This window comes from Symphalangus syndactylus, chromosome 6 (genome assembly GCF_028878055.3).
Source record: "Symphalangus syndactylus isolate Jambi chromosome 6, NHGRI_mSymSyn1-v2.1_pri, whole genome shotgun sequence".
Taxonomy (NCBI): Eukaryota; Metazoa; Chordata; class Mammalia; order Primates; family Hylobatidae; genus Symphalangus; species Symphalangus syndactylus.
Window position 1 is genome coordinate 50,722,281 of NC_072428.2, and position 24,920 is coordinate 50,747,200.

Sequence of the window (24,920 nt, forward strand, 5' to 3'; positions counted from 1 at the left end):
TTCTTGAGGTGATGGAAAATCAAATTGCATTTCAATAGTAAGAGTAAGAGGACGAGACAGATTTTACTAAAGATTTCCAATAAAAGAAATCAGAGGTGGATTTGAGTAGATGACATATTTAAATAAATTGGGAGATCGATGAGAATAACACAGGGATAATTGGAAGATGTAGAGGCGAGAATGGGCTAAATACAGGACAACTGATAGGTATAGAAAAGGGTTGAGACTAAGTTGAAAGCATTTATTTAGATCCTTTGGCAAGATTTGAAAACATCTGCTTAGCTCCTTCCAGTATTTGCTTAGTCCTCACTCCATAAATAACGGGATTGAGCATAGGAGGAATAACAACATAGAGGTTGGCCAGGAGAATATGGACATAGTGTGGGATACTTCTCCCACCAAACCTGTAGGCAAAGACAGAAAAAAGGGCAGGGACATAGAAGAGTAGGATGACACAGATACGGGATCCACAGGTACTCAGGGCCTTGGAGCGGGCACCTTGAGAAGGGAGGCGGAAGACTGCTTGGAGGATGTGGATGTAGGAAACAGTAATAAGGATGATGTCCAAGCCTGTGGAGAGAAGAGCAGCTGCCAACCCATACCAGACATTGATGGAGATATCAGAACAGGACAGATGGGCAATGCCCATGTGCTCACAAAATGTGTGTGCAATGATGTTGATCCGGCAATAGTGCAGGCGCTTAAGGAGAAAGATGGATGGAAACATAATGATGAAGCTGCGGCTCAGGGCGGCAGTGACGATCTTCCCAATGACCTTGCTTGTGAGGATTGTGACATATCGCAGGGGGGAGCAGATGGCCACATAGCGGTCAAAGGCCATGGCCTGCAGGACAGCAAAGTCGGCCACAAAGAGGAAGTGAATGAAGAACATCTGAGTGAGGCAGCCATCAAAGGAAATGTGGCTATAACCTAGTCACAAATTGGCCAGGGCCTTAGGCATGGTGGCGGTAGAGAGCAAGACATCAGCACTGGCCAGCATGGATAAGAATATGTACATGGGCTCATGCAGGATTGCCTGGGAGAGGATGACACAAATTAGGATGCCATTGCCTGCCAGGGCAGCGATGTACATGATGCAGAAGGGGATGGACAGCCAGATATGTAGGTGCTCCAGCCCAGGGATGCCAGTGAGGAAGCAGCCTGCTATGCGAGTGTCAGAGTTGTTCATAGCAGCTATGCTGTTAGCAGAAAAAAGGGCCATGATTTTATGCAGAGCCCTCACCTGTGCCATAGGGAAAAAAAGAGCTTCAGATTTTTAAACACATTAGTAGAGTGTCTATAAAAGTGTCCATATGCACAAGGCCTGCATATACTTACAGGCCCAGTGACAGTTATGGCCTCTGCACACAGGCGTATCTCTACAGATAATCACACACAGGCTCTGCACACAGCCATATTCTCCGTAAATAATTCACATAGGCTCTGCACAGTTACAGGACCTGCCCACAGACAGGCTCAGTGTTCTTACTCAGAACCTCTCCACACAGCTTTAAGAATTTCAGGAAACTAGGCCGGGCACAGTGGCTCACGCCTGTAATCCCAGCACTTTGGGAGGCTGAGGCTGTGGATCACGAGGTCAGGAGTTCAAGACCAGCCTGGCCAAGATGGTGAAACCCTGTCTCTACTGAAAATACAAAAAATCAGCCGAGTGTGCTAGCAGGCGCCTGTAATCCCAGCTACTCGGGAGGCCGAGGCAGGAGAATCGCTTGAACTCAGAGGGTGGAGGTTGCAGTGAGCCGAGATCACGCCACTGCACTCCAGCCTGGGCGACAGAGTGAGACTTCGTCTCAAAAAAATAAAAAATACAAATTTTTCAGGAAACCAAAGGGCTCAAAAACATTGCCAGACTCAGCACAGTGCCATAGGTCCAGAAAAGAACAGGGATAGGTAGAACATCAAAACCAATCTCTATAATCTCTTTGGGCATGTGAACTGTAATGAGCTCTGCAAAAGCCCCAGGTCCTGCAGAGAGGACTGCAGTCCTACAACAAGAGGACTAAACAACAATTTGCTTAGCAGATTATGTGAAAGAGTAGGGTTGGGGGTGGTGGGCACTGCCAACCCTGCACCCCTTTTTCCCTAGGCACAGATGCGCTGATAAGTATGAAGGCAGTTAAGGTAGCTATGGCATTTAGAAAGAACACCGGAGAGGGTGTGAAAAAACCTGGGTCAGAGGTCTGCCCTGTTAACTATTGGCTGCTTGATCTTGGACAAGTCACTGTCTTCTCTGAGTAACAATTGTCTTTCTTTCTTTCTTTCTTTCTTTCTTTCTTTCTTTCTTTCTTTCTTTCTTTCTTTCTTTCTTTCTTTCTTTCTTTCTTTCTTTTTCTTTCTTTCTTTCTTTCTTTCTTTCTTTCTTTCTTTCGAGACGGAGTCTCGCTCTGTCGCCCAGGCTGGAGTGCAGTGGCACAATCTCGGCTCACTGCAAGCTCTGCCTCTTGGGTTCACGCCATTCTCCTGCCTCAGCCTCCCAAGGAGCTGGGACTACAGGCGCCCGCCACCACGCCTGGCTAATTTTTTCGTATTTTTAGTAGAGACGGGGTTTCACCGTGTTAGCCAGGATGGTCTTGATCTCCTGACCTCGTGATCAGCCCGCCTCGGCCTCCCAAAGTGCTAGGATTACAGGCATGAGCCACCGCACCCGGCCAAGTAACAATTTTTTAATTTTTAAAATGAGCATAATTGTTGTTTTGTTGGTATATTAAGCTAAATTTTCTCTGTGGAAGGCTTATTAAATTGCGTGTGACTTCCTGAGTCACCTCTGTGGCTGTGAAATGTAGCACTGTCATCCAGAGCAGAAAGGAAGGTGTAGAACAATGCTTCTGAAGCTTGGTCTCCACAGCATCATCAGGGAACTTGTAAATTCTTCGGCCCTACCACAAACCTACGGATGAGAAAACCTAGAGTCGGGTTAACAGTCTGTGTTTTAGCAAGCTCTCTAAGTGATTCTGATTCATGCTGAAGTGTTTGTGAGCCACTGATGTAAGAACTTTTTGAACTTTCTTCCCCATCTACTCTAGATGTCTATCACTTCCGCCAGGATCATTACCTTTTAGTATCCATTGGTTTCTGCTGCGTCTATAAATTCTCAGACTTCAACTAAATCTAACTAGTATTATCCTCAGCTTACATAGTCAGGATGTGAAAAAAATGACACAATCACAAGAGTAGTCTTTAGCACATATTAGGACGCATAATTCCTCCTCAGTCCTATTAAACTACTCTCACAATGAATATACGACTTTTTTTTTTTTTTTTTTTTTTGAGATAGAGTCTCGCTCTGTCGCCCTGCCTGGAGTGCAATGATGTGATCTCCGCTCACTGCAACCTCTGCCTCCTGGGTTCAAGTGATTCTCCTGTCTCAGCCTCCCAAATAACTGGGATTACAGGTGCCCACCACCATGCCCAGCTAATTTTTTTTGTGTGTTTTTAGTAGAGATGGGGTTTCACCATGTTGGCCAGGCTGGTCTTGAACTCCTGATCTCAAGTAATTCACCCACCTTGGCCTCCCAGAGTGCTGGGATTACAGGTGTGAGCCACCATGCCTGGCATATATGACTTTTGTCACTGCCCAAATTCTGTTTTTCTCTCTCCACTGAATGTTTCTCTTTTGTAACTCACATTTCAGGACTATCAGGAACATATCCCTCATATTATTCCCTTCCTGTAAATTTATTTATCTCTGCATCCATCCTCCCCTCATTTCCTCCAGTCCCAGAGAAAGAGATGCCAGTATCTTTTCTATTTTCCAATGTTTCTTTTGTCATAGCTGGAACATATTTTACTTTGCCTAAATATAAGAAAAATTTCTTGAGTTATTTTTTGGAGGTGCTGGGAAATGAACCTAGGGCCTCGTGTATGAATATTTAACATATTAGATTCTTTTTAAAACACCTCATACACACACAAACATACATATGCATACTTATATGCATGCATTCATATGTGTACATATGTACATATGCATGTATATACATGTATTTATGTGTATGAATGTATGTAGCTATATCGTCAAGAATAATTTCCCCATCTATTCTCTGAATTACTTTTCTTTCCTACCACTTCAGTGACTTTGTTTCATCGATTATTCTCCTGGATCATTATTAAAAAATATTCAAATCTTTTTAACCTGAAGACAAGCAAAAAATTAACAACAGCTATAATAAAAACATTTTATTCTACTAAACTCTCTTTTAAATTACTGTTTTGTCTCTCTTCTTTCCTTTAAAAATCATTCTTCCATGAAAGATCACTTTTGACTTTGATTTCTCTACCTTCCACCGGTTCTTCTCTTGTACCTTGGTCTGATCCTGCTCTCATTAAAGTCATCTCTCTCCCTGCAGAATGGTTTACTGTTTGTGTTTCCTAATGGTCTGTAGCAATCATCTCACTCTTTCCTCTCTCTGACCAATCTTATCTACTACCTTGGCTCCATTTAGCCTTCATGTGCTAATATCGCCCAAATCTACATTGCCATTTATGTTGCTTTCCAGGCTCTAGATCCACTTATCCAAAGACCTCCCAACTGGTTTCCTAGTCTGCAGTTCTTCTAGTCTCTAAACCATTCCTCATAATTAAACAATGTTTCCAAAAGATAATTTTGCATATGCACTATCTCGATTAAGGATAATAACTGCCCATTGCCTGAAAGATTCATGCAACTAACACACACACACACACACACACACACACTCTCTCTCTCTCCCTCCCTGCTTTCTCTTTTCTCTACTCATACTGGAAAGCATGTATGCCCCTGAAGCTACTCTTTTTTTCCTGTGGTCTTTTATACATTCTGCTTCTTCTACCTCCATCCTCGTCTTTAACACAGCCAGTCTATATTTCTCATCCAGAAAGATTTCTCACCCCTCCAAATGGCTGGATCAGCAACTTTCTCTGTACTATTGCATTCCCCTGCAGCCATCTCTCTTTCTCCCTATCTATACGTACTGCACTAAAATATTTTCAGTCCCAATATATTGTGAGCTGTCTGTGAGCCAGGACTGTGCCTCATTTGCTATTGACTGGGTTAGAATTTACACTTAATGAATGTTCAAAAGAAGGTGGAGGAGGTCAATTCCCACTTACTCAGCCATGTAAGTTTTCACTGACAACAACGCACACCAGTACCACAAAAATCACAGGTTTCTTATCATAGATCTTCTGTTCTCATGTTCTCTTCATGTCTGTAGCTGGTGCCACTGTTGTGCTCATTCTTCCCACAGCACCCATCACTCATCATGTTCATCCTCTGCTACATGTTCACACCTTTGTTGGTGACATCAGCGCTTGCAAACTCCTTTCTTCTCCAGCTTGACTTCAGTTCTCCTCCTAAATAATGAACCTCCAAGGTAGCCTGTGTCCATCTGGTGTCTCCCTGTTCTCCATCCCAGTAATTTCTGTTTTCACTCCAATTTTGGCATCCGTTAAAGTCTTCACACCTCAAAACTGAGCAACTCCACTTTAAGTGTCTATCTGGCAGCTCTTTTTAAAAAACCTTCCACTCCATATATACTTAACCCCCTTGTCCACGAGTTCCTTCTTCAGATATCTTTGGAAACTCCTGTCTTTTCTAATGTATCTTTTCCAATTAAACATCTCTTGGCCACCGTGGAAATTTACACGTTTTAGAGTAGAATCAGGTCAGAGATAGACTATTCAAAGTTAAATACAAAATTAAATACATTAACTACAAGAATGGAAGCAGATTTTATTTACTTTCACTTGGCTTTAGGCTTCAACTCTGCAAGGCTGAATTCCTTGGTTAGAAACTTGAATAATACTGACCACATTTAATTCTCTCGGTCACTAACAATTCCTTATCCTGGCTCGTATTCCTAGTTTTCATTCTTAGGCAGTATATTTTTGTTTGATAAATTTATATATATGATCTATTACAAATTTAGGCAGTTTCTATTAGAACTTTTTTTTGTCATCTGTTGACTTATCCCTTATTGGGGTCCCAAAATATGAATGTTAGTTCCAAACCTTCTCTTCCTTCCTGTCCTCCAAGACCCAGTACAGCAGATGGGCTAATCTCTGCAATGATGGAGAAATCTAGACTATCAAGCAAACATTCCTTTATCTTCTTTTCTCTGTACTCTGGCAATCCTCCTTCATCCTCTAATTCTCTTTCATTTTTTTTTTAATGGGAGAAATTATCCCTTCTACTATTTTAGTAAATTTCTACCACCTGTTTTTGAATCCTTTACCTGACTCCTCTGTCCAGGGACTTGACCCATTTATCCCTTATGCGTGATCTCCCATATGCTGTAGTTTTCTTTCCACTGTTTCTCAATGTCTCAGGACATAATCTATCTGTAATTTATGATTCTTGCATCCTCCTTGAGAGCCAAGGATTATTTACTCATCCAGTCTCTCCAACCTTACCTAGAAAGTGACCATCCAAACTGCCCTTCTTCCACTCCACCCTCAGGAAAACACAATTCATTCCAGCTACCCTTGCCCATTATTCTCTCTGCCCCTCTTTGAACATTGCCCATTTCTCATCCTATTCCTCCATATTAATACTTCCTCTTCATCCTAAAAATATCTGACCCAGACTTGCCTCCCTGATGTCACCTGTTCAGATTCAGAGCTTCCCAATTCCAAAATTCATACACAGCGCAGTCTTCCTTAATATACAGAATCGAATCTTAGGTCTTGCCTCATACAGTGTTTATTCCCTCCTCTCCTCTGGGAGCAGGGATTCTCCTGCCTCTGTGTATCTTTCCCTTTCTCAGCTCCAATTCCCTCCCCTGCCATCAGGGCTGATTTCCCCGTCCCATTCAACACAAGGACCTAAGGCACATCGTATATGCTTTGGCATAGAGCCAGTTAGAAGAGATTATTGACAGACACTCTTAATATCTGAAGAAGGGAAGGGCTCAGCAACAACTCAGAGGCTCTTGGCCTGAGAGTGTTCATTAAATTTGTTTTTGCATTTCCTGTTCCAACACTAGTTTTTTTCGATGTCTTCAATTCCACCTTTTTTTCTCTCTTCTTAGTGTCCTTCGTAAAGTCTTCTTCTCTTGGGGTTTTTTAATTTATCACCTTCTTTGTGTCTGTCTGAAAACCCATGTTTCTTTTTTACCTTAGAGCTTTTAGTTTACCCCTCCACTGCCCCTAAACATCTATTACATTCATATATTATTCTAAAGGGAGGGATGTACAGGGATTATTACCCCTGTCTTGCTCACTGAAACATTTGACAATTTTTGATTGATCCCTTCATTGGATCAGCATTTGAGATCAATAGTTGAAGAAATCATGTCTCCTTACCATGAACAGTTATCATTAATCACAATACAGCAGTGAGTACAACTTGCTGTGAGTCCAGAAACCAGATAAATAATTCATCTGGTATAGCTAGGGGAGGCTTCGCAGAGTATCAAATTGTAGTTAGTACTAGAGAGAGAGAGAGAGTATGTAAGGTTATTGCGCGTGCTTAATTGAACAATGAATATGAAAGGACTTTAAGGATGAAATAAATGACAATGGCAATGCTTTCAAGAATATAGATTAAGGGGCAAGAAGAAAATAATAACACTAGAGCCAGGGCAGAAATAGTAAAGACTAGTATTCAGGGTACAATAAATTGTATCAATCTGTCTCAGAATCTTTCAAAATTAAGATGACTCATTTTTCTGGGCCAGGCTTAACTTAGTTTTTCTTTCTTTTTTTTAAATGATTCACTCACCATAAAATTTACTTTTTTAAAGTGTAAAATTCAGTGGCTTCTGGTTTATTCACTAGGTTTTTCAACTATTACTACTAATTCTAGATAATTTTTTATACCCCAGAGAGAATCTCCTTGCTCATTAGCAGTCACACCACATACTTCCCTCCCCATTGGCGTCTGGAAACCACTAATCCATTATCTGTCTTTATAGATTTTCCTATTCTGGACATTTCATATAAATCAAATCACACAATTGTGATCTTTCAATGTGGTTTCTTTAACTCAGCAACCTGTTTTCAATGCTCACCTATTTTGTAGCATGTGTCAATACTTCATTCCTTTGTATGGCCAAATATCTGATTGCATGGATATAATGCATTTTATTTATCCACCCTTGGATTGATGAACATTTGGTTTATTTTCATTTGGGGGGTACTATTAAGAATTGTGATGCCATAAAACATTTGTGTGCCAGTTTCTGTGTGGATATGTTTTTATTTCTCCTGGGTATATATCTAGAGGTGGAATTGCTGAATTATATGTTAACTCTAATTGAGTTTAATTGTTTGAGGAATGCTAGACTGTTTATCAAAGTGGCTATACCATTTTACATTCCCACCAACAGTGTATGAGGATTATAATTTCTCCACATCCTCACCAACACCTGCTGTTACCTGAAACTTTAAATCTAGATCTCTTAGTAAGTGTGAGGTGATATCTCATTGTGGTTTTGATTTGCATTTCTTTGATCGTCTGTTTATGGGTTCACTTGTCATTTCCATACCTGCTTTGAGAAATATCTATGCAAATTTTTTGCTTATTTTGGATATTTGACTTTTTATTATTGAATTGTAAAGATGGCAAAGATTGCTTATTAATTCTAGATATAAGATCCTTATCAAATATATGATTTGCAATTTTTTTTTTCATTCTGAGTGTCATTTTTTTTCACTTCCTTAGTGGTGTCCCTTGAAGAACAATTTATTTTTTAATTTTGATGAAGTACATTTTACCTATATTTTCTTTTGTTGCTCATGCTTTTGGTGTCATATCTAAGAATACTTTGCCAAATCCAAGGTCATGATGGTCTCCCATTACGTTTTCTTGTAAGTGTTTTATAATTTTTGCTCTTTGTTTTGTATATTGACTTTGAGTGTTATATATTGATCTGCAACATTGTTGGACTCACTTATTAGTTCTAATAGTATTTTTTAAGTGTATCATTTAGCACTTTCTTTTTTTTTTTTGCGACGGAGTCTCTCTCTGTCGCCCAGGCTAGAGTGCAGTGGCGTGATCTCGGCTCACTGAAAGCTCCGCCTCCTGGGTTCATTCCATTCTCCTGCCTCAGCCTCCCGGGTAGCTGGGACTACAGGCACCCACCACCATGCCCGGCTAATTTTGTATTTTTAGTAGAGACGGGGTTTCTCCGTGTTGGTCAGGCTGGTCTCAATCTCCTGACTTCATGATCCACCCGCCTTGACTTCCCAAAGTGCTGGGATTACAGGCGTGAGCCACCGCACCTGGCCAGCACTTTCTATATATAAGATCAGGCCATCTGTGAGTAGAGATAATCTTATTTACTACTTTCAATTCTTGGTGCCTTTTATTTTCTTTTATTTGAGCTGTGAATTTTTCATAGACGACCTTTACCAGGTTATGAGAGTTTTATTCTATACTAGTTTGTTGAGTGTCTTCTTTTGAAGATTATCTTCTATTTGAAGGAAATTTTGCCAGATATGTAGTTCTTAGCTGGCAATTTATTTTCTTTCAGCATTTTAAATATGTCATCCTCCTGCCTGCTCACTTTCAGGGTTTCTGATGAGCTATCAGCATTCATCTTATTCAGGATCCCTTGCACACAATGAGTCACTTCTCTCTTTCCTCTCTCTTTTTAAAATAAGGTGCTGCTGTTTTACTAATAGGTATAAGAATAATGGAAATGCCTCCTGTAATCCTAGCACTTTGGGAGGCCAAGGCGGTCGGATCACCTGAGGTTGGGAGTTCGAGACCAGCCTGACCAACATAGAGAAACCCCGTCTCTACTAAAAATACAAAATTAGCCAGGCGTGGTGGTCCATGCCTGTAATCCCAGCTACTTGGGAGGCTGAGGCAGGAGAATCACTTGAACGCAGGAGGCGGAGGTTGAGGTGAGCCAAGATCGTACCATTGCACTCCAGTCTGGGCAACGAGAGTGAAACTCTGTCTAAAAAAAACCAAAAAATTAAGAAAAAAAAAAGGAAATGCCTTTCTGCCTGTGGATGCTGCCGAAGAAGCATCATTAAAGTCTGTCTTCTCCCTGCCCTCATGTCTAAGTCAGAGTCTCCTAAAGAGCCCGAACAGCTGAAGAAACTGTTCATTGGAGGGCTGAGCTTTGAAACAACCGAGGAGAGGCTGAGGAAGGAGCCATTTTGAGCAATGGGGAACACTCATGGATTGTGTGGTAATGAGAGACCCAAACACCAAGTGCTCCAGGGGCTTTCGGTTTGTCACATATGCCACTGTGGAAGAGGTGGATGCAGCCATGAATGCAGGGCCACACAAGGTGGATGGAAGAGTCGTGGAACCAAAGAGAGCTGTCTCAAGAGAAGATTCTCAAAGACCTACTTAAGTGTGAAAAAGATATTTGTTGGTGGCATTAAAGAAGACACTGAAGAACATCACCTGAGAGATTATTTTGACCAGTATGGGAATATTGAAGTGATTGACTGAGGCAGTGGCAAGAAAAGGGGCTTTGCCTTTGTAACCTTTGACAACTATGACTCTGTGGATAAGACTGTCATTCAGAAATACCATCCTGTGGGTGGCCACAGCTGTGAAGTTAGGAAAGCCCTGTGAAAGCAAGAGATGGCTAGTGCTTCATCCAGCCAAAGAGGTCGAAGTGGCTCTGGAAACTTTGATGGTGGTCATGGAGGTGGTTTCGGTGGGAATGACAAATTTGGTCATGGAGGAAACTTCAGTGGTTATGGTGGCTTTAGTGGCAGCCATGGTGGTGGTGGATATGGTGGCAGTGGGGATGGCTACAGTGGGTTTGGTAATGATGAAAGCAATTTTGGAGGTGGTGGAAGCTACAATGATTTTGGCAATTACAACAATCAGTCTTCAAATTTCGGACCCATGAAGGGAGGAAACTTTGGAGGCAGAAGCTCTGGCCCCTATGCTGGTGGAGGCCAATATTTTGCCAAACCTCGAAATCAAAGTGGCTATGGTGGTTCCAGTAGCAGCAGCAGCTATGGCAGTGGAAGAAGATTTTAATTAGGAAACAAAGCTTAGCAGGAGAGGAGAGCAAGAGAAGTGACAGGGAAGCTACAGGTTACAACAGATTTGTGAACTCAGCCAAGCACAGTGGTGGCAGGGCCCAGCTGCTACAAAGAAGACATGTTTTAGACAAATACTCATGTTTATGGGCAAAAAACTCGAGGACTGTATTTGTGACTAATTGTATAACAGGTTATTTTAGTTTCTGTTCTGTGGAAAGTGTAAAGCATCCCAACAAAGAGTTATAATGTAGATTTTTAACTTTTTTTGCACCTATGCTGTTGAATTCGAAATGTAATAGTCTGATTGTGATGCTGAATAAATGTCTTTAAAAAAGACTGGAAATAAGTAGAAATTATAAAATATAATAAAAATGATAATAAAATGGCTAAGAAATGTGTGGAAAAATTTTCAACCTCACTAGAAATAGAATATATATTCCCACCAAGCTAGCAAAGGTCAAAGAGTTATGAGCCTATCGATTTTTTTAAAGTCTATACTTTATATTTTTTACCAAAGAGGTGACACATTTTATTTAAATGCTTTACTTCTTTGAGATGGAAAGTGAATACTGCCATGTCTGAGTACTTACTATGTGCCAGCTCTGGCACTAAGGCAATTAAGATAAATACTTTAGGAGGAATAGGAACTATTTGAGAGCATTTTCATATAAAAATGGTTCTAAAGAAAATGTGCTCAGAAGTTTTGGAACAAACTCACTTCTCTCTTGATGCTTTCAAGATTTTCTTTTTGCTTTTGGCTTTCAACATTTTCATTATTATGATGTGGATATCTTAGTTTATCCTACGTGGAGTTCTTTGAGCTTCTTGAATGTGTAGAGTCATATTTAAAAAGTCAAATTTAGGGAGTTTTTTTGCCATTAGTTTTCCAATATTCTTTCTGCATCTTTCTCTCTTGCCCCCCTTTCTAGGACTCTCGCTATGAATATGGTGGTATACTTGGGTATGTCCCAAATGTTCTGATTCTCTGTTTATTTTTTGTCTTTTTCTTTTAATTCTTCATATTGGATAATCTAAATAAGCTTATCTTTGCTTGCGGATTCTTTCTCCTGATTGCTCAAATCTGCATTTGAATTCCTTTAGTGAATTTTTAATTTTAGTTTTTATAATTTTTTTTTTTTTGGATGCGGAGTCTTGCTCTGTCACCCAGGCTGAAGTGCAGTAGTGCGATCTCAGCTCCCTGCAACCTCCACCTCCTGGGTTCAAGCAATTCACCTGCCTCAGCCTCCTGAGTAGCTGGGACTACAGGCGCATGACGCCACACCCCGCTAATTTTTTGTATTTTAATAGAGAGGGGGTTTCACTGTGTTGCCCAGGCTGGTTGCGAACTCCTGAGCTCAGGCAATCTGCCTGCCTCAGCCTCCCAAAGTGCTGGGATTACAGACATGAGCCACAGTGCTCGACCTATAATTAAAAAAATATATATATTTATAGTCACCTTGAAACATACATATTTTTTCTTGTCATGTAATTTTGTTTTGTTTAAGCATTTCCTTTTTTTTTCCATTATACTTTAAGTTCTGGGGTACGTGTGCAGAACGTGCAAGTTTGTTACATAGGTATACACGTGCCATGGTGGTATGTTGCACCCGTCAACCCATCATATACATTAGGTATTGCTCCTAATGCTATCCCTCCCTGACCCTGCAACAGGCTCTGGTGTGTGATGTTCCCCTCCCTGTGTCCATGTGTTCTCATTGTTCAACTCCCACTTATGAGTGAAAACATGTGGTGTTTGGTTTTCTGTTCCAGTGTTAGTTTGCTGAGAATGATGGTTTCCAGCTTCATCCATGTCCCTGCAAAGGACGTGAACTCATCCTTTTATATGGCTGCATAGTATCCCATGGTGTATATGTGCCACAATTTCTTTATCCAGTCTATCACTGATGGGCATTTGGGTTGGTTCCAAGTCTTTGCTATTGTGAACAGTGCTGCAACAAACATATGTGTGCATGTGTCTTTATAGTAGAATGATTTATAATCCTTTGGGTATGTACTCAGTAATGGCATTGCTGGGTCAAATGGTATTTCTGGTTCTAGATCCTTGAGGAATCACCACACTGTCTTCCACAATGGTTGAACAAATTTACACTCCCACCAACAGTGTAAAAGCGTTCCTATTTCTCTACATCCTCTCCAGCATCTGTTGTTTCCTGACTTTTTAATGATCACCATTCTAACTGGCATGAGATGGTACTTATTGTGGTTTTGATTTGCATTTCCCTAATGACCAGGGTGGATAAGCTTTTTTTCATATGTGTGTTGGCTGCATAAATGTCTTCTTTTGAGAAGTGTCTATTCATATCATTTCATATCTTCCTGCAACTAGCTCAGTGTCTGCCGAAAGGCCACCCAGTTTTGTGTTTGAAACCCAGGGCCCTGGTGGTGTAGGCACCCGAGGGAATCTCCTGGTCTGCGGGTTGTGAAGACTGTGGGAAAAGCACAGTGTCTGGGGCGAAATGCACTGTTCTTCATGGCACAGTCCCTCACGGCTTCCCTTGGCTAGGGGAGGGAGTTCACCAACCCCTTGCACTTCTTGGGTGAGGTGACGCCCCACTCTGCTTCGGTTAGCCCTCTGTGGGATGCACCCACCGTCTAACCAGTTCCAATGAGATGAGCCGGGTACCTCAGTTGGAAATGCAGAAATCACCTGCCTTCTACATTGATCTTGCTGGGAGCTGCAAACCGGAGCTGTTACTATTCGGCCATCTTGCCAGCCACACTTCAGTTTTTCCAATTTTTAACACCAGAATGTCTATTTGGCTCCTTTTTATAAAGTTGGCTTCTGTTTGTTGAAATTTAATATTTGGTGTGATGTTTTTCTCATATTTTCTTTAGTTGCATAGACATGATTTCCTTTAGCTTTTTGAATATATTTAAGCCAGCTCATTTAGTCTTGTATAGTAAGTCTAACATCTGGGGTTTTTCAGGGACAGATTTTATTGATTTTTCTTTTTCCCGTGTATAGGTCACATGTCTTATATCTTTGAATGTCTCATAATTTTTTTGTTAAAACCGGAAAATTTAAATAATATAAAGTGATAACCATGGAAAGTAGATTCTCCTCCATTCCCAGGATGTGCTGTTGTTGCTAATTATTGTAGGTTTTTCTTTTTTAAGTGACTTTTTGGACTATTTCTGTAAAGGTTTAATTGTTTGTCATGTACAACCACTGCATATTCTACTCAGTTATCTTAGTGGTCAGCTAATGAACAGACAGAGATTTTCTTAAATATTTGTGAACAATCAATCTCCCAGGTTGCTGAAGGGCTTCACTGGCATTTTGAGGCACACTTTAAACACTTAGCAGTGCAGTTTAGAATGCTTTCTTTGCCTCCACTTCCCGCTTTTGTGGAGTGTTAAGGTCAGCAACAGGTGAGAGAATAGGGCCTCCTCACAGCTCTACACATGCACCTGAACTTCTGGATTCCCACAGATATGTCAGTCCTTTTCAAAACGTGGTTAAGTAATCCTGGAGAAGGTTTTCAGAGGACGTTAGCACTTTCAAGAATCATAAATAAGGGGTAGAATTTAGACATTGAGAGAAGGCAAGATTGCACTTTTGGAGTAAAATATAAGCAGTGAGATGTAAGAATGATGGAGAATATATAAAGTCCTATATGGGTATGCTTTGGGGGAGAATTTTAGACACATTCACATAGGTAGAACCCATATACATAGGAAAGATATTGCCTGCTGAGCACGGAAATAAAATGTATTCTGTAGGCGTAAAGGGAATAGTTATGCACTTTTATGCAAGATTGTGAGTGACTTGATAGTTTCCTGTTTTCAGGGACAAATAAGGGAGCACAATTAGGTAAAGGTTTGCAAAATATTGACAGAACCAGAATAAGAATCAGCATTCTCGTTCTACAGTTCCAATTAATAATCAGGATGGGTTCAGGTGAGGCAGTGGTGAAGAAATGGAGTAGGCAGATAAAAGAGGGGTTCCAAAAGAAAAATCACAGAAGTAGGAAAACAAAATATCAGGTTTGAAGGAGGAGGAACAGTCATAGTGAACCCTCAGATTACATCCTTGAGAAATCTCAGACTGAGTTAGTTGGTGAGAGAAAAACAGTCTTGGAATTTTAGTTGACGACAGAAGGCCAGTATTCTCTCAGGTTATGGGTCTGGTGGGACACGGTCCTGATATACTAACAAGGTGGTTATGGTAATGGCTATAGGCAGGAAATAATGGGCTTAATTAATACCTTTTGTCAGCCTTTGATAAATGATGTACAGGTTATGACAAGAGATAGACTGTGTTTTTCTTAGTGCTTGTTACATGATGAAGGCAAAGGGATCCAAGTTATAAAAAAGACTTAAATGGATTCAAGGCTAGTCAGTCTCAGAATCAAACGTGACATTTTGTCCTCAGCGAATGGCAATCACCATGATGGCCACATTGAATTTAAGTAGCTTCAATCCAGGACTCTTCATTCTGTTGGGGATCCCAGGGCTGGAGCAGTTCTGCATCTGGGTGGGAATTCTCTCCTTTACCAGTTACCTTGTCTTCCTTGCAGGGAATGTCATCCTTCTCTACCTTATCACTATGGAACACAACCTCCATGAACTCGTGTTTTTCTTCCTCTCTATACTGGCCTCTGCAAACCTCATATTATGCATCACATGTTTCCCCAAAACATTTGGGATATTCTAGTTGAAAGCTCAGAAAATAATATTTCTTGGATTCTTCACCAGGTTTTATTTTGGTCTACTTCATTTCAGCTTTTTTTCTGGACTTGGCCATCTTGTTGGGTGTGGTGTTTGATCATTACATGACCATTGGTTTCCCTTTGAGATACACCAGTGACTTGACACCTCAGACACTTGGCAAGATTGTGGTAAACATTGATTGGAGGTTTAATAACATTTTGCCCATTGATTTCCTGGGGAAGCATTTTCCCTTCTGCAGAACACACATGAATTCTAACACATACTGTGAGCACATAGGTGTGGCCCTGCTTTCCTATGCTGATATCTCCATCAATATCTGGTATGACTTTACTATATTGGTAATGACTATTATCTCAGATCTGATCCTCATGGATATTTCTTACATCCTCACCCTTCATGCTGTTTTCCACCTTCCATCCAGTGATGCCCTTCTGAAGGCCCTAAGCACCTCTGGTTCTCATGTCAGTGTCATTCTCATATTTTACACACCAACCATGCTTTCTGCCCTTACTCATCACTTTGGCAAAAATATCTCTTACACTTTTTACATCATGTTTGTGGGCCTCTATAGGGCAATCCCTCCTGTACTCAATTCCATAATTATGGAGTAAAAACAAAGCAGATTGGAAACAAGGTCATACTTTTATTCTTTCTTAAAGGGATGCAGCGATATGAGGATAAGAATATGGAGAAATGGGCTGTGAAAAATTTAAAATAATTCTTATGTAAATCACTAGCAGAAAGTCTTCCAATGAGAAATCTAATTTTTATGAATTTTAAGATTTCAACGCTGTTGGAGAAACTCATTAGCACAATTAAAGGAATTAGGAGATAAGAGAGATAAGGACTATTCAAGTTGCAAGAAAATAATAGGCATCAAATGGAAGCATTCTAATTTACTACCATCAAAAACATAAATATGGGAAGCACTCATTCTATGGCCTAAAATGAGGTGTTGCTTATTTCAAAATATAAATAAGTGCAGAAACTTTTGCCCTTCTTTTAGTCCTTTCATCCTGTTTCAATTTTCTCTTTTTCAAATAAAGAAACAAATTAATTTACAGGCTTGTGAGGCTCACTGTGTTTAAGATATAGCAAGCTCATAAATTCAGTAAGCATTTTTATGCTGAAAATTACCAAGTCTAAAGCTGTACATCAAATTCCTTATCTGCCCCTATAGCCAACTTCCTATTTGATGTCTACTCTTAGATTTCCCACTGAAACTTCAAAATCAACATGTTCAAATAAAAATTACCATCTTCTCTCCTTATTTGCTTCATGATCCACAAATCATCTTGAATTCTCTCTTATTAAACAGTACAAAATTTAACTAGTTTTCCATGTCAAAGTCTATTTTTCTTATCTCATTTATTTTCTTTAATTATTTAATCATTTAAAAATATGTTTATTATTTATTATGTCTTTTAAATATGCTTTGAATTTATCCACACACTTCACATTAAAATATGATCACTATTGTCTCGCTCTCCCAAGTTTCGATACCCTAATTTAGGAATTTGCTACCTCCAATCGTTTTTTCTCTCCCATCCACTTGCTACTCAGAAAATATCACGGTCTTACTAAACTCAAACCTAGATCAACTCACTCTTCTGCTTTAAATCATTCAACAGTAGATCTATTTGCTTTGAATAAAATCCAAATTTCCTAACATGTATGTTTTCATAGCCTTTTATGGTATGACGATGCCAACCAGTCATTGCTTGGTGTCCACTAGCCCCAACCTTCTTCTTTTCTCTTACTCTTGCATGCCCTTATGTTACAATCATACCATATTTCTTTTAGTTTTTCAAACAAAGTATGTTTTCTTTCCACTTGGAACTTTATACATGCTATTCCCTCTGGCAAATGAAACTTAGCTTGAACTTGGGTAACAAGGAAGAGAAGAGGAAATGATTTTGTAATCTTTATGCATAAAATACTTTGTCCTACTTCACTCCACTAGGACAGTGATATATATATATATTTCATATATATGTTTCATATGTATATTTCATATACATATGAAAAGGAAAATAACAAGTGAGGATGAGGAGAAATTAGAACCCTGATACATTGGTAGTGGGAATGTAAAATGGCGCAGCCTCTATGGAAAACTGTTCGGGTGTTCCTCAAAAAGTTAAATGTAGAATTACCATTTGACCTAGCAATTCTACTCCTAGGTATATACCCAAGAGAACTGAAACAGGTGTTCAAATAAAAACTTGTAAATGGTTGCTTGTAAGACCATTATTCATAGTAGCAAAAATAGAAGTAAAAATAAGTAAAATGTATATCAACTGATGAATGTGGTATAATTATACAATAAAATATATTCAGCCACAAAAAGGAATAAAGTTTCAATACATGCTGAAATATGAATGAATCTTGAAAATATGGCAAGTGAAAGAAATCAGACACAAATGGCTGACATATTGCATAATTTCATGTACATTAAATGTCTAGAAGAGATACATTTGTAGAGACAGGAAGTACGTTAATGGAGGAAAAGGAAGTGGAGAGTGACTAGTTAGTGAATATGGGGTTTCTTTTTGGGGTGATAAAAAGGCCTGAAATTAGACTTTGGTAATGGTTACACAACATTAGAAATGTACTAAAAGCTACTAAATTACATACTTTAAAGTGGAGAATTTTATGTCATGTGACTCTTACCTTAATAAAAGTTAAACAATATGCTCATTATTATGCAAGAAATATATGATGATATATAGACAATAAGTCAAGTTCATTCCAAAATGTTTGTTCTTACCTACTCACTATTCTACCTCAGAATGAGTCAAGATTTCTGTAGCCCAGAGACTTCATTGTCACATCCTTTTTGAGTTACATCATTCTAATCCCAGTGTGTCAGGTCTAACTAGAGTCACAAGAGTCATGTGCTAGAGGCTGCTCCCACTGGCTCATGAGAGCCACATGTTGACTTTCAGGAATTTTGCAAACTGGTCAACATCAAATTGGTAGCGTGAAGTCAGCTGTAGTGGAAATATTTACATTTTCTCAATCAGCCACTCTACAATCAAGCCCCAAGAACTGGCTGTTAAGCATTCATCTGCTTACCACTGGCCATAGTCCTCTTGAAGCCCAATTCACAAGTCTGAGTGTGGCTCAGGCCACGACTGCAGGCCTTATAAGGCTGCACTTGAGCTTCAACCACTTCACTGGCTCTTTTCTTTTGAACTCTGATTTTTATGTCTCCTTGGTTAGTTTTACCCCAATGACCTTTCATATTCCTAAACTTGATCGTATTTTTGAGAGTAGTTTGATAACACATTATTTTATTGTGATTTAGATAAAATTTTTTAAGTATATAGCTTTGTGTTACTATAGGGAGTGAAGAAGAAAGGAGAGTGGGAGGAAGAGACAGGAATTAGCATAGGGACAATGGTCACTCAAAATATACAGGGTTGAATTACGTGAAAGTTGAAGATCATTTACATTAGAAGTTTGCACTGAATTATATTGTGTTTTAAAGATTCATCTTTTATCAGTTTCATCTTGAAGGAACACACAAATTATTCTGGACAAGAGACATTGTTATTATTCACTTAAAAAGAAAATAACTGTGTGGTCCCCCACAGCTGATTCTCGCTCCTGAGACAATGCAATGAAGGCAGGTCAAATGTCCTATGGCATGCTATATGCGCATCATAAGCAAAGAATGAAGAAATAGATATTTTCTTGCTCACAAAAGCCAGAGAGACTATTCCCTAGACCCACCCCCACACACATACCTCCCTCCTTCCCAGAATGTTTCCTTAGACATTACCAGGGTATAAATATTCCAGAAAAAAATAAGACCGTTCTCACAAGCTTCACAACCCAGAAATGTCTCCACACTTCTGAAGTTAGGTAAATCCCTCTGGAGTTCTCTCAATATCTATGCAGTTGTAAATTCAATTTCCAAGCCTTGCTGTTAGCCAAGCTTCCCAAGTTTTTGGCAAAATTGATCCAAACGTCCCCAACACAGGACAAACACAAAAGTAATTTCTCCACACCCTACAAGGTGCCAAGAGTCTGAACAGACAACTGAGAAGAAGGAGGTCCCATAGTTCTGGAGCAAGGTAAAATTTCTCTGAAAATCCTTACAGGGGTTTCTGAAGGATGGGAAGTGCAAAGAGGCATCAGCCAGTCACACCACTTGGTATAGCAGCAGTGCAGACAGAGCAGCTGAATACTGTGTTGTCATCCTCCATTCAGAGTCAACTGATAGGGAAAAGCTACAGGAGGACATTTCACCATAGCTAAGTGATCCCTGGTGGGAGAAGAAAGAAGGAGGGTGATAGGAGGACTTGGCTGTAGACAAAGGATAAGGTTTTTGCTTTTTTACATTTAACTTTTTATTTTTATTTTTTATTTTTGAGACAGAGTCTTGCTCTGTGGCTTAGTCTGGAGTGCAGTGGCAAGATCTGGGCTCACTGCAACCTCCACCTCCCAGGTTTGAGCATTTCTCCTGCCTCAGCCTCCCAAATAGCTGGGACTACAGGTGCATGTCACCATGCCCAGCTAATTTTTGTATTTCTAGTACAGATGAGGTTTCACCATGTTGGCCAGGCTGGTCTGGAACTCCTGACCTCAGGTAATCTGCCCGCCTCAGCCTTCCAAAGTGCCGGGATTACAGGCGTGAGCCACTGCACCTGGCCTGTATTTAACTTTTGACCATAATGAGAATGAAACCTCATACCAGGAAACATAATCACACTAATAATAATGACACAGCACATTTATAAAACAGTGATATAATTTTATAACTTCTAAAGTGCTTTAATACTCACTTTCTCATTGGATTTTCAAATAACCCTGTGAGAAAGATGTTAAGGAGTTAAAGAAGAGGGGATGCTTAATGGTTAGGAAACTCTCTTAGAACACCCAGCACTCAGGGCAGTTTATATCTCAAAAATAATTGATCTAATTATGTGATCTTTTTTCTCCCAAATCATATATTTATAACACTGTAATATTATATCATATATGTGAATGGCACTATCTAGTGTTATCAGATATTCTTGTTTGTTTGCAAATAAAGTTAGAAGGGGAAGCCTCTACCTTTTCCCTAGTTTTATCCAATTTGGGGGTTCACTATTTCTAATTGTATTTATAATAGCCGTTTGGAAGGACACACAGGTATCTAAAATTTAAATATTAGAGAAGTGTTATATATTGATTTTACATTTGTTTGGTAGAAGTAGAAATATTATGTTGTCATTAAATACTAAAAAAACCTATGGATATTTAAAATAATAATGTTTATCTCTGTGAATAACAAACCTTCGAGAACCTATTTCCCTTTGAAATAAGGGACTTATATAATTTGGGTAATCCCTATTTCATGAAAAAATACATGGCAAGAAATGCCTCTCCTAGATGGCAATGTATCTGTCCTCTTATCATCTAATAGGACCCTCCTCCTCTTCTTTAAAAAGCCACAGTAAGATCCAGTCACCCTCAGCAACATTTCTCTTTTGGAGAAAACACAAGGGCCACCCATTTCTGAATCTGTTTAGTCTTTACTCCGTAGATAATTGGGTTCATCATAGGGGGAACAAGAACATAGAGATTGGCCAGCAGGATGTGGACATGCTTGGGAAATTTTCAGCCAAAGCGCTGAGCAATAACAGTGAAAATTCCTGGAAGGTAGAACATGAGGATAACACTGACATGGGAACCACAGGTGCTGAGTGCTTTCATCTGAGCATCAGGGGAGGGCAGCCTGAAGACTGCTTGAAGAATGACCCCCTAGGAGATGACTATTGTCACCATATCTAACGTAACACTGAGTAGTGGTACAGAGATTCCATACCAAATATTGATGGTGATTTCAGAACAAGCTAGCTTTGCCAGCCCCATGTGTTCACAGAAGGTGTGGGCAATGATGTTTGTCTGGCAGAAGGGCAGACGCTTCACAAGGAAGACGATGGAGAAGACAGTTGCAAAACTCCTGAACACCACGACACCCCCGATTTTGCCAATAACACCGTGGCTAAGGACAGTGGTATACCTCAGTGGGTAGCAGATGGCCACATAGCGGTCGAAAGCCATGGCCAAGAGAATGCCTGACTCCACTATAAAGGCAAAATGCATAAAAAAAGAGCTGAGTGACACAGCCACCAAAGGAGATGTCCACATCATCAACCCAGAAAATGCTCAAGGCTTTGGGTACTGTGGATGTGGATAGAATCAGATCCCAAAATGCCAGCATGGAGAGGAAGAGAGGTACGTGGGTTCATGAAGACTGTGCTCCACTGCCACCATACAGATAAGGAGACCATTTCCTGACACAGCCACCGGGTACATCAGCCAGAAGGGGATGGAGATCCACACGTGCAGCTCCTTCAGGCCAGGAATGCCAATGACAACAAACATATCATAATTGGCAGTGGAGTGGTGGGAAGCTGACATGCCAGAATTATGGTATGGAACTTTCACCACTTTTCTTTCTAATGTGAAAGAAAGTAGAGAGTCAATTGGTCATAATCAATTAGCATATATTTATTAACCCTCAATGAGCTCAGGTTAACAAGTCTTACCTACTCAGTTTTGTTAACTACTGACCTAAATATGTGTAGTATTCAGCCTTGAAGAGAAATATTCTAAAAATTTAAAATAAGATCACATAATTTTAAACAGATGCTTCAAAAGAAAATCCTGAAGCCAGTACTATTTTCTCATAAAATTGACATAAAATTAAAATTATAACCATCCAAAATTATAAAATCTTTAATAATAATTGTATTCTGCAACTAAACATTTTAAGAGAAAATTATTAATTTTTATAAAGAATATCAAGAAAAAATAGAAACCAAAAGGTTTTTTCTTATTGAATTAAACAATTCTGTTATCTAGCACACACATTTACCTAATCAGCTATTAATTGATTAAGTATCTATTGATCATTTATAATATGTACAGAGAAATCAACGTGGGCAGGAAAGGGAAAAAGGAATGTAAAAGCTTTCAAAACAGAAATCCTTCACATAGAATTTTAATGTATGAAAACCATAGTTCTACAATATAGTTGTCTTTCTGTTTCTCTATATAATAAATGAGTATCCATTAATTAATTTGTTTTGAAATATTTTATTAAATTAGTAAGAACTACCACTACACTTGGGGATGCTGCTATTTGAGAATGGGTGGAGCTGCAGCGATGGCACAAGATGAATATCTTTCCTGAAATGCAGGATGAGATTCTGAACCAAAGTCTACTCAGATTTTTAAAAAATATTATGCGTATTTCAGTTTTACTTGTTAATACATCTAAACTTCATGACTTTAAAGAAACACTGTCAGAAGTAAGTAGCTTGAGCAATTATCAAAATATAAGTTGTCAGTATAATTGGATACATATACCAACCACTTATTTAAACTCTTCTTACTTAAAATACATTTAATAATTTCTTTGTTAGTTTTTAATTATTTAAAGGTTTTGTGTGTGTGTGTGCCAGAACCAAATTTGTTTGTTTGTTTTACCTTTATTACACTCATATTCCTGTAGTAGGAGAAGATCTTAACAATCACATCCAGGCCCCTGCATTAAATCCAGGCTTCAAGTGGTTTTTGTTTTGTTTTGGGGTTTATTTTTCTAGGCTAGCAGAATTATGGTAAAAATATTTATTGCCTTCCCCAACACAAGTAAATTAGGTTTCCGGTTTTCTTTATATCTGCAGAACTGAATTTGAATGAAAACCGTAAACCAATTTTTTTTTTTTTTTTTTTTTTGAGACGGAGTCTCGCTCTGTCGCCCAGGCTCTCGCAGCTCACTGCAAACTCCGCCGCCCGGGTTCACGCCATTCTCCTGCCTCAGCCTCCTGAGTAACTGGGACTACAGGTGCCTTCCACTACGCCCGGCTAATTTTTTGTATAGTTAGTAGAGACGGGGTTTCACCGTGTTAGCCAGGATGATCTCGATCTCCTGACCTCGTGATCTGCCCACTTCGGCCTCCCAAAGTGCTGGGATTACAGGCATGAGCCACTGCGCCCGGCATTTTTTTTTTTTTTTCTTTAAGGAGCATAGTGTGATTGACTTTCTTCAAATCTTCCCTCCCAGTTATTTTTGTGCAACCACACCCATGCTAAATGGGTTTTATCCCTGAAAAGGGGCCATATAATGAAATACTCTCCAAAGAAGAAAAATAAATCCCCAACCCAGCCATTATTTTAAATAGCTAATTATGTTCATTATAAAGAAAATTATTGATCATTAGCGAAATGCAAATCGAAACCACAATAAGATACCATCTAACACCAGTCAGAATGGCTTTTATTAAAAAGTCAAGAAATAATAGATGCTGGCAAGGTTGTGGAGAAAAAGGAACACTTATACCCTGCTGGTGAGAGTGTAAATTAGTTCAGTCAGTGGCGATTCCTCAAAGGCCTAAAGACAGAAATACCATTTGGCCCAGCAATGCCACCACTGGGTATATACCAAAGGAATAAAAATTGTTCTATTATAGTGACACATGCATGTGTATGTTTATTGCATCACTAGTCACAATAGCAAAGCCATGAAATCAACCTACATGTCCATCAATAATAGATTGGATAAAGAAAATATACACCATGGAATGCTATGCATCCATAATAAAGAATGAGATCATGTTCTTTGCAGGGACATGGATAGAACTGGAGGCCATTATCCTTAGCAAACTAACACAGGAACAAAACTCCAAATACTGTTATTGCATGTTCTCACTTATAATTGGGAGGTAAATGATAAGAACATAGAGAGGAACAACACACACTGGGGTCTACCAGAGGGAAAAATAATAACTAATAGCTACTAGGCTTAATATCTGGTTGAGGAAATAATCTGTACAACAAACCCACATGACACAAGTTTACCTCTGTAACAAACCTGCACTTGTACCCTTGAAAGTAAAATAGAAGTTAGAAAAAAAGAAAACTAATTTTCTCATTAACAAATTATCCTGTATCAGGAGAGATTGACTTATATACAAAGGTAGTTTATTTTTATGTAAAATAAATATCATCTAATATTTGCCATTTATTGCTAAATTAAAAAATAAGCTAAACACTTTTCCACAGTATCACCTGTACGTGTTGAACAATAGCAATAATGTATATACACGTACATACATAGATAGGATGTCTGGTAGATAAAACATGGAAATACTAGCTATTGTTATATCTAGGTAGTAAACTAACAGGTGATATTACTTTATTTTTTTCTTATCTGATAGTTTCTATTTTTCTAATAGAAAATTATTATTTTACTATTACCAAATACATGACAG

At 39.2% G+C, this 24,920-nt stretch overlaps 1 protein-coding gene and 1 pseudogene across 1 annotated transcript; one reads left to right on the top strand and one right to left on the bottom strand.

Annotated features, from left to right (window-relative positions):
- Nucleotides 1–241: 241 nt before the first annotated feature.
- Nucleotides 242–1,252, bottom strand: OR52B6 (olfactory receptor family 52 subfamily B member 6). Its single transcript, XM_055282685.1, is given in 1 exon segment — nt 242–1,252. A coding segment is annotated over 1 exon segment (1,011 nt).
- An 8,716-nt stretch (nt 1,253–9,968) lies between these two features.
- LOC129484517 (heterogeneous nuclear ribonucleoprotein A1-like) lies at nt 9,969–11,076 on the top strand (annotated as a pseudogene).
- The last annotated feature ends 13,844 nt before the right edge of the window (nt 11,077–24,920 follow it).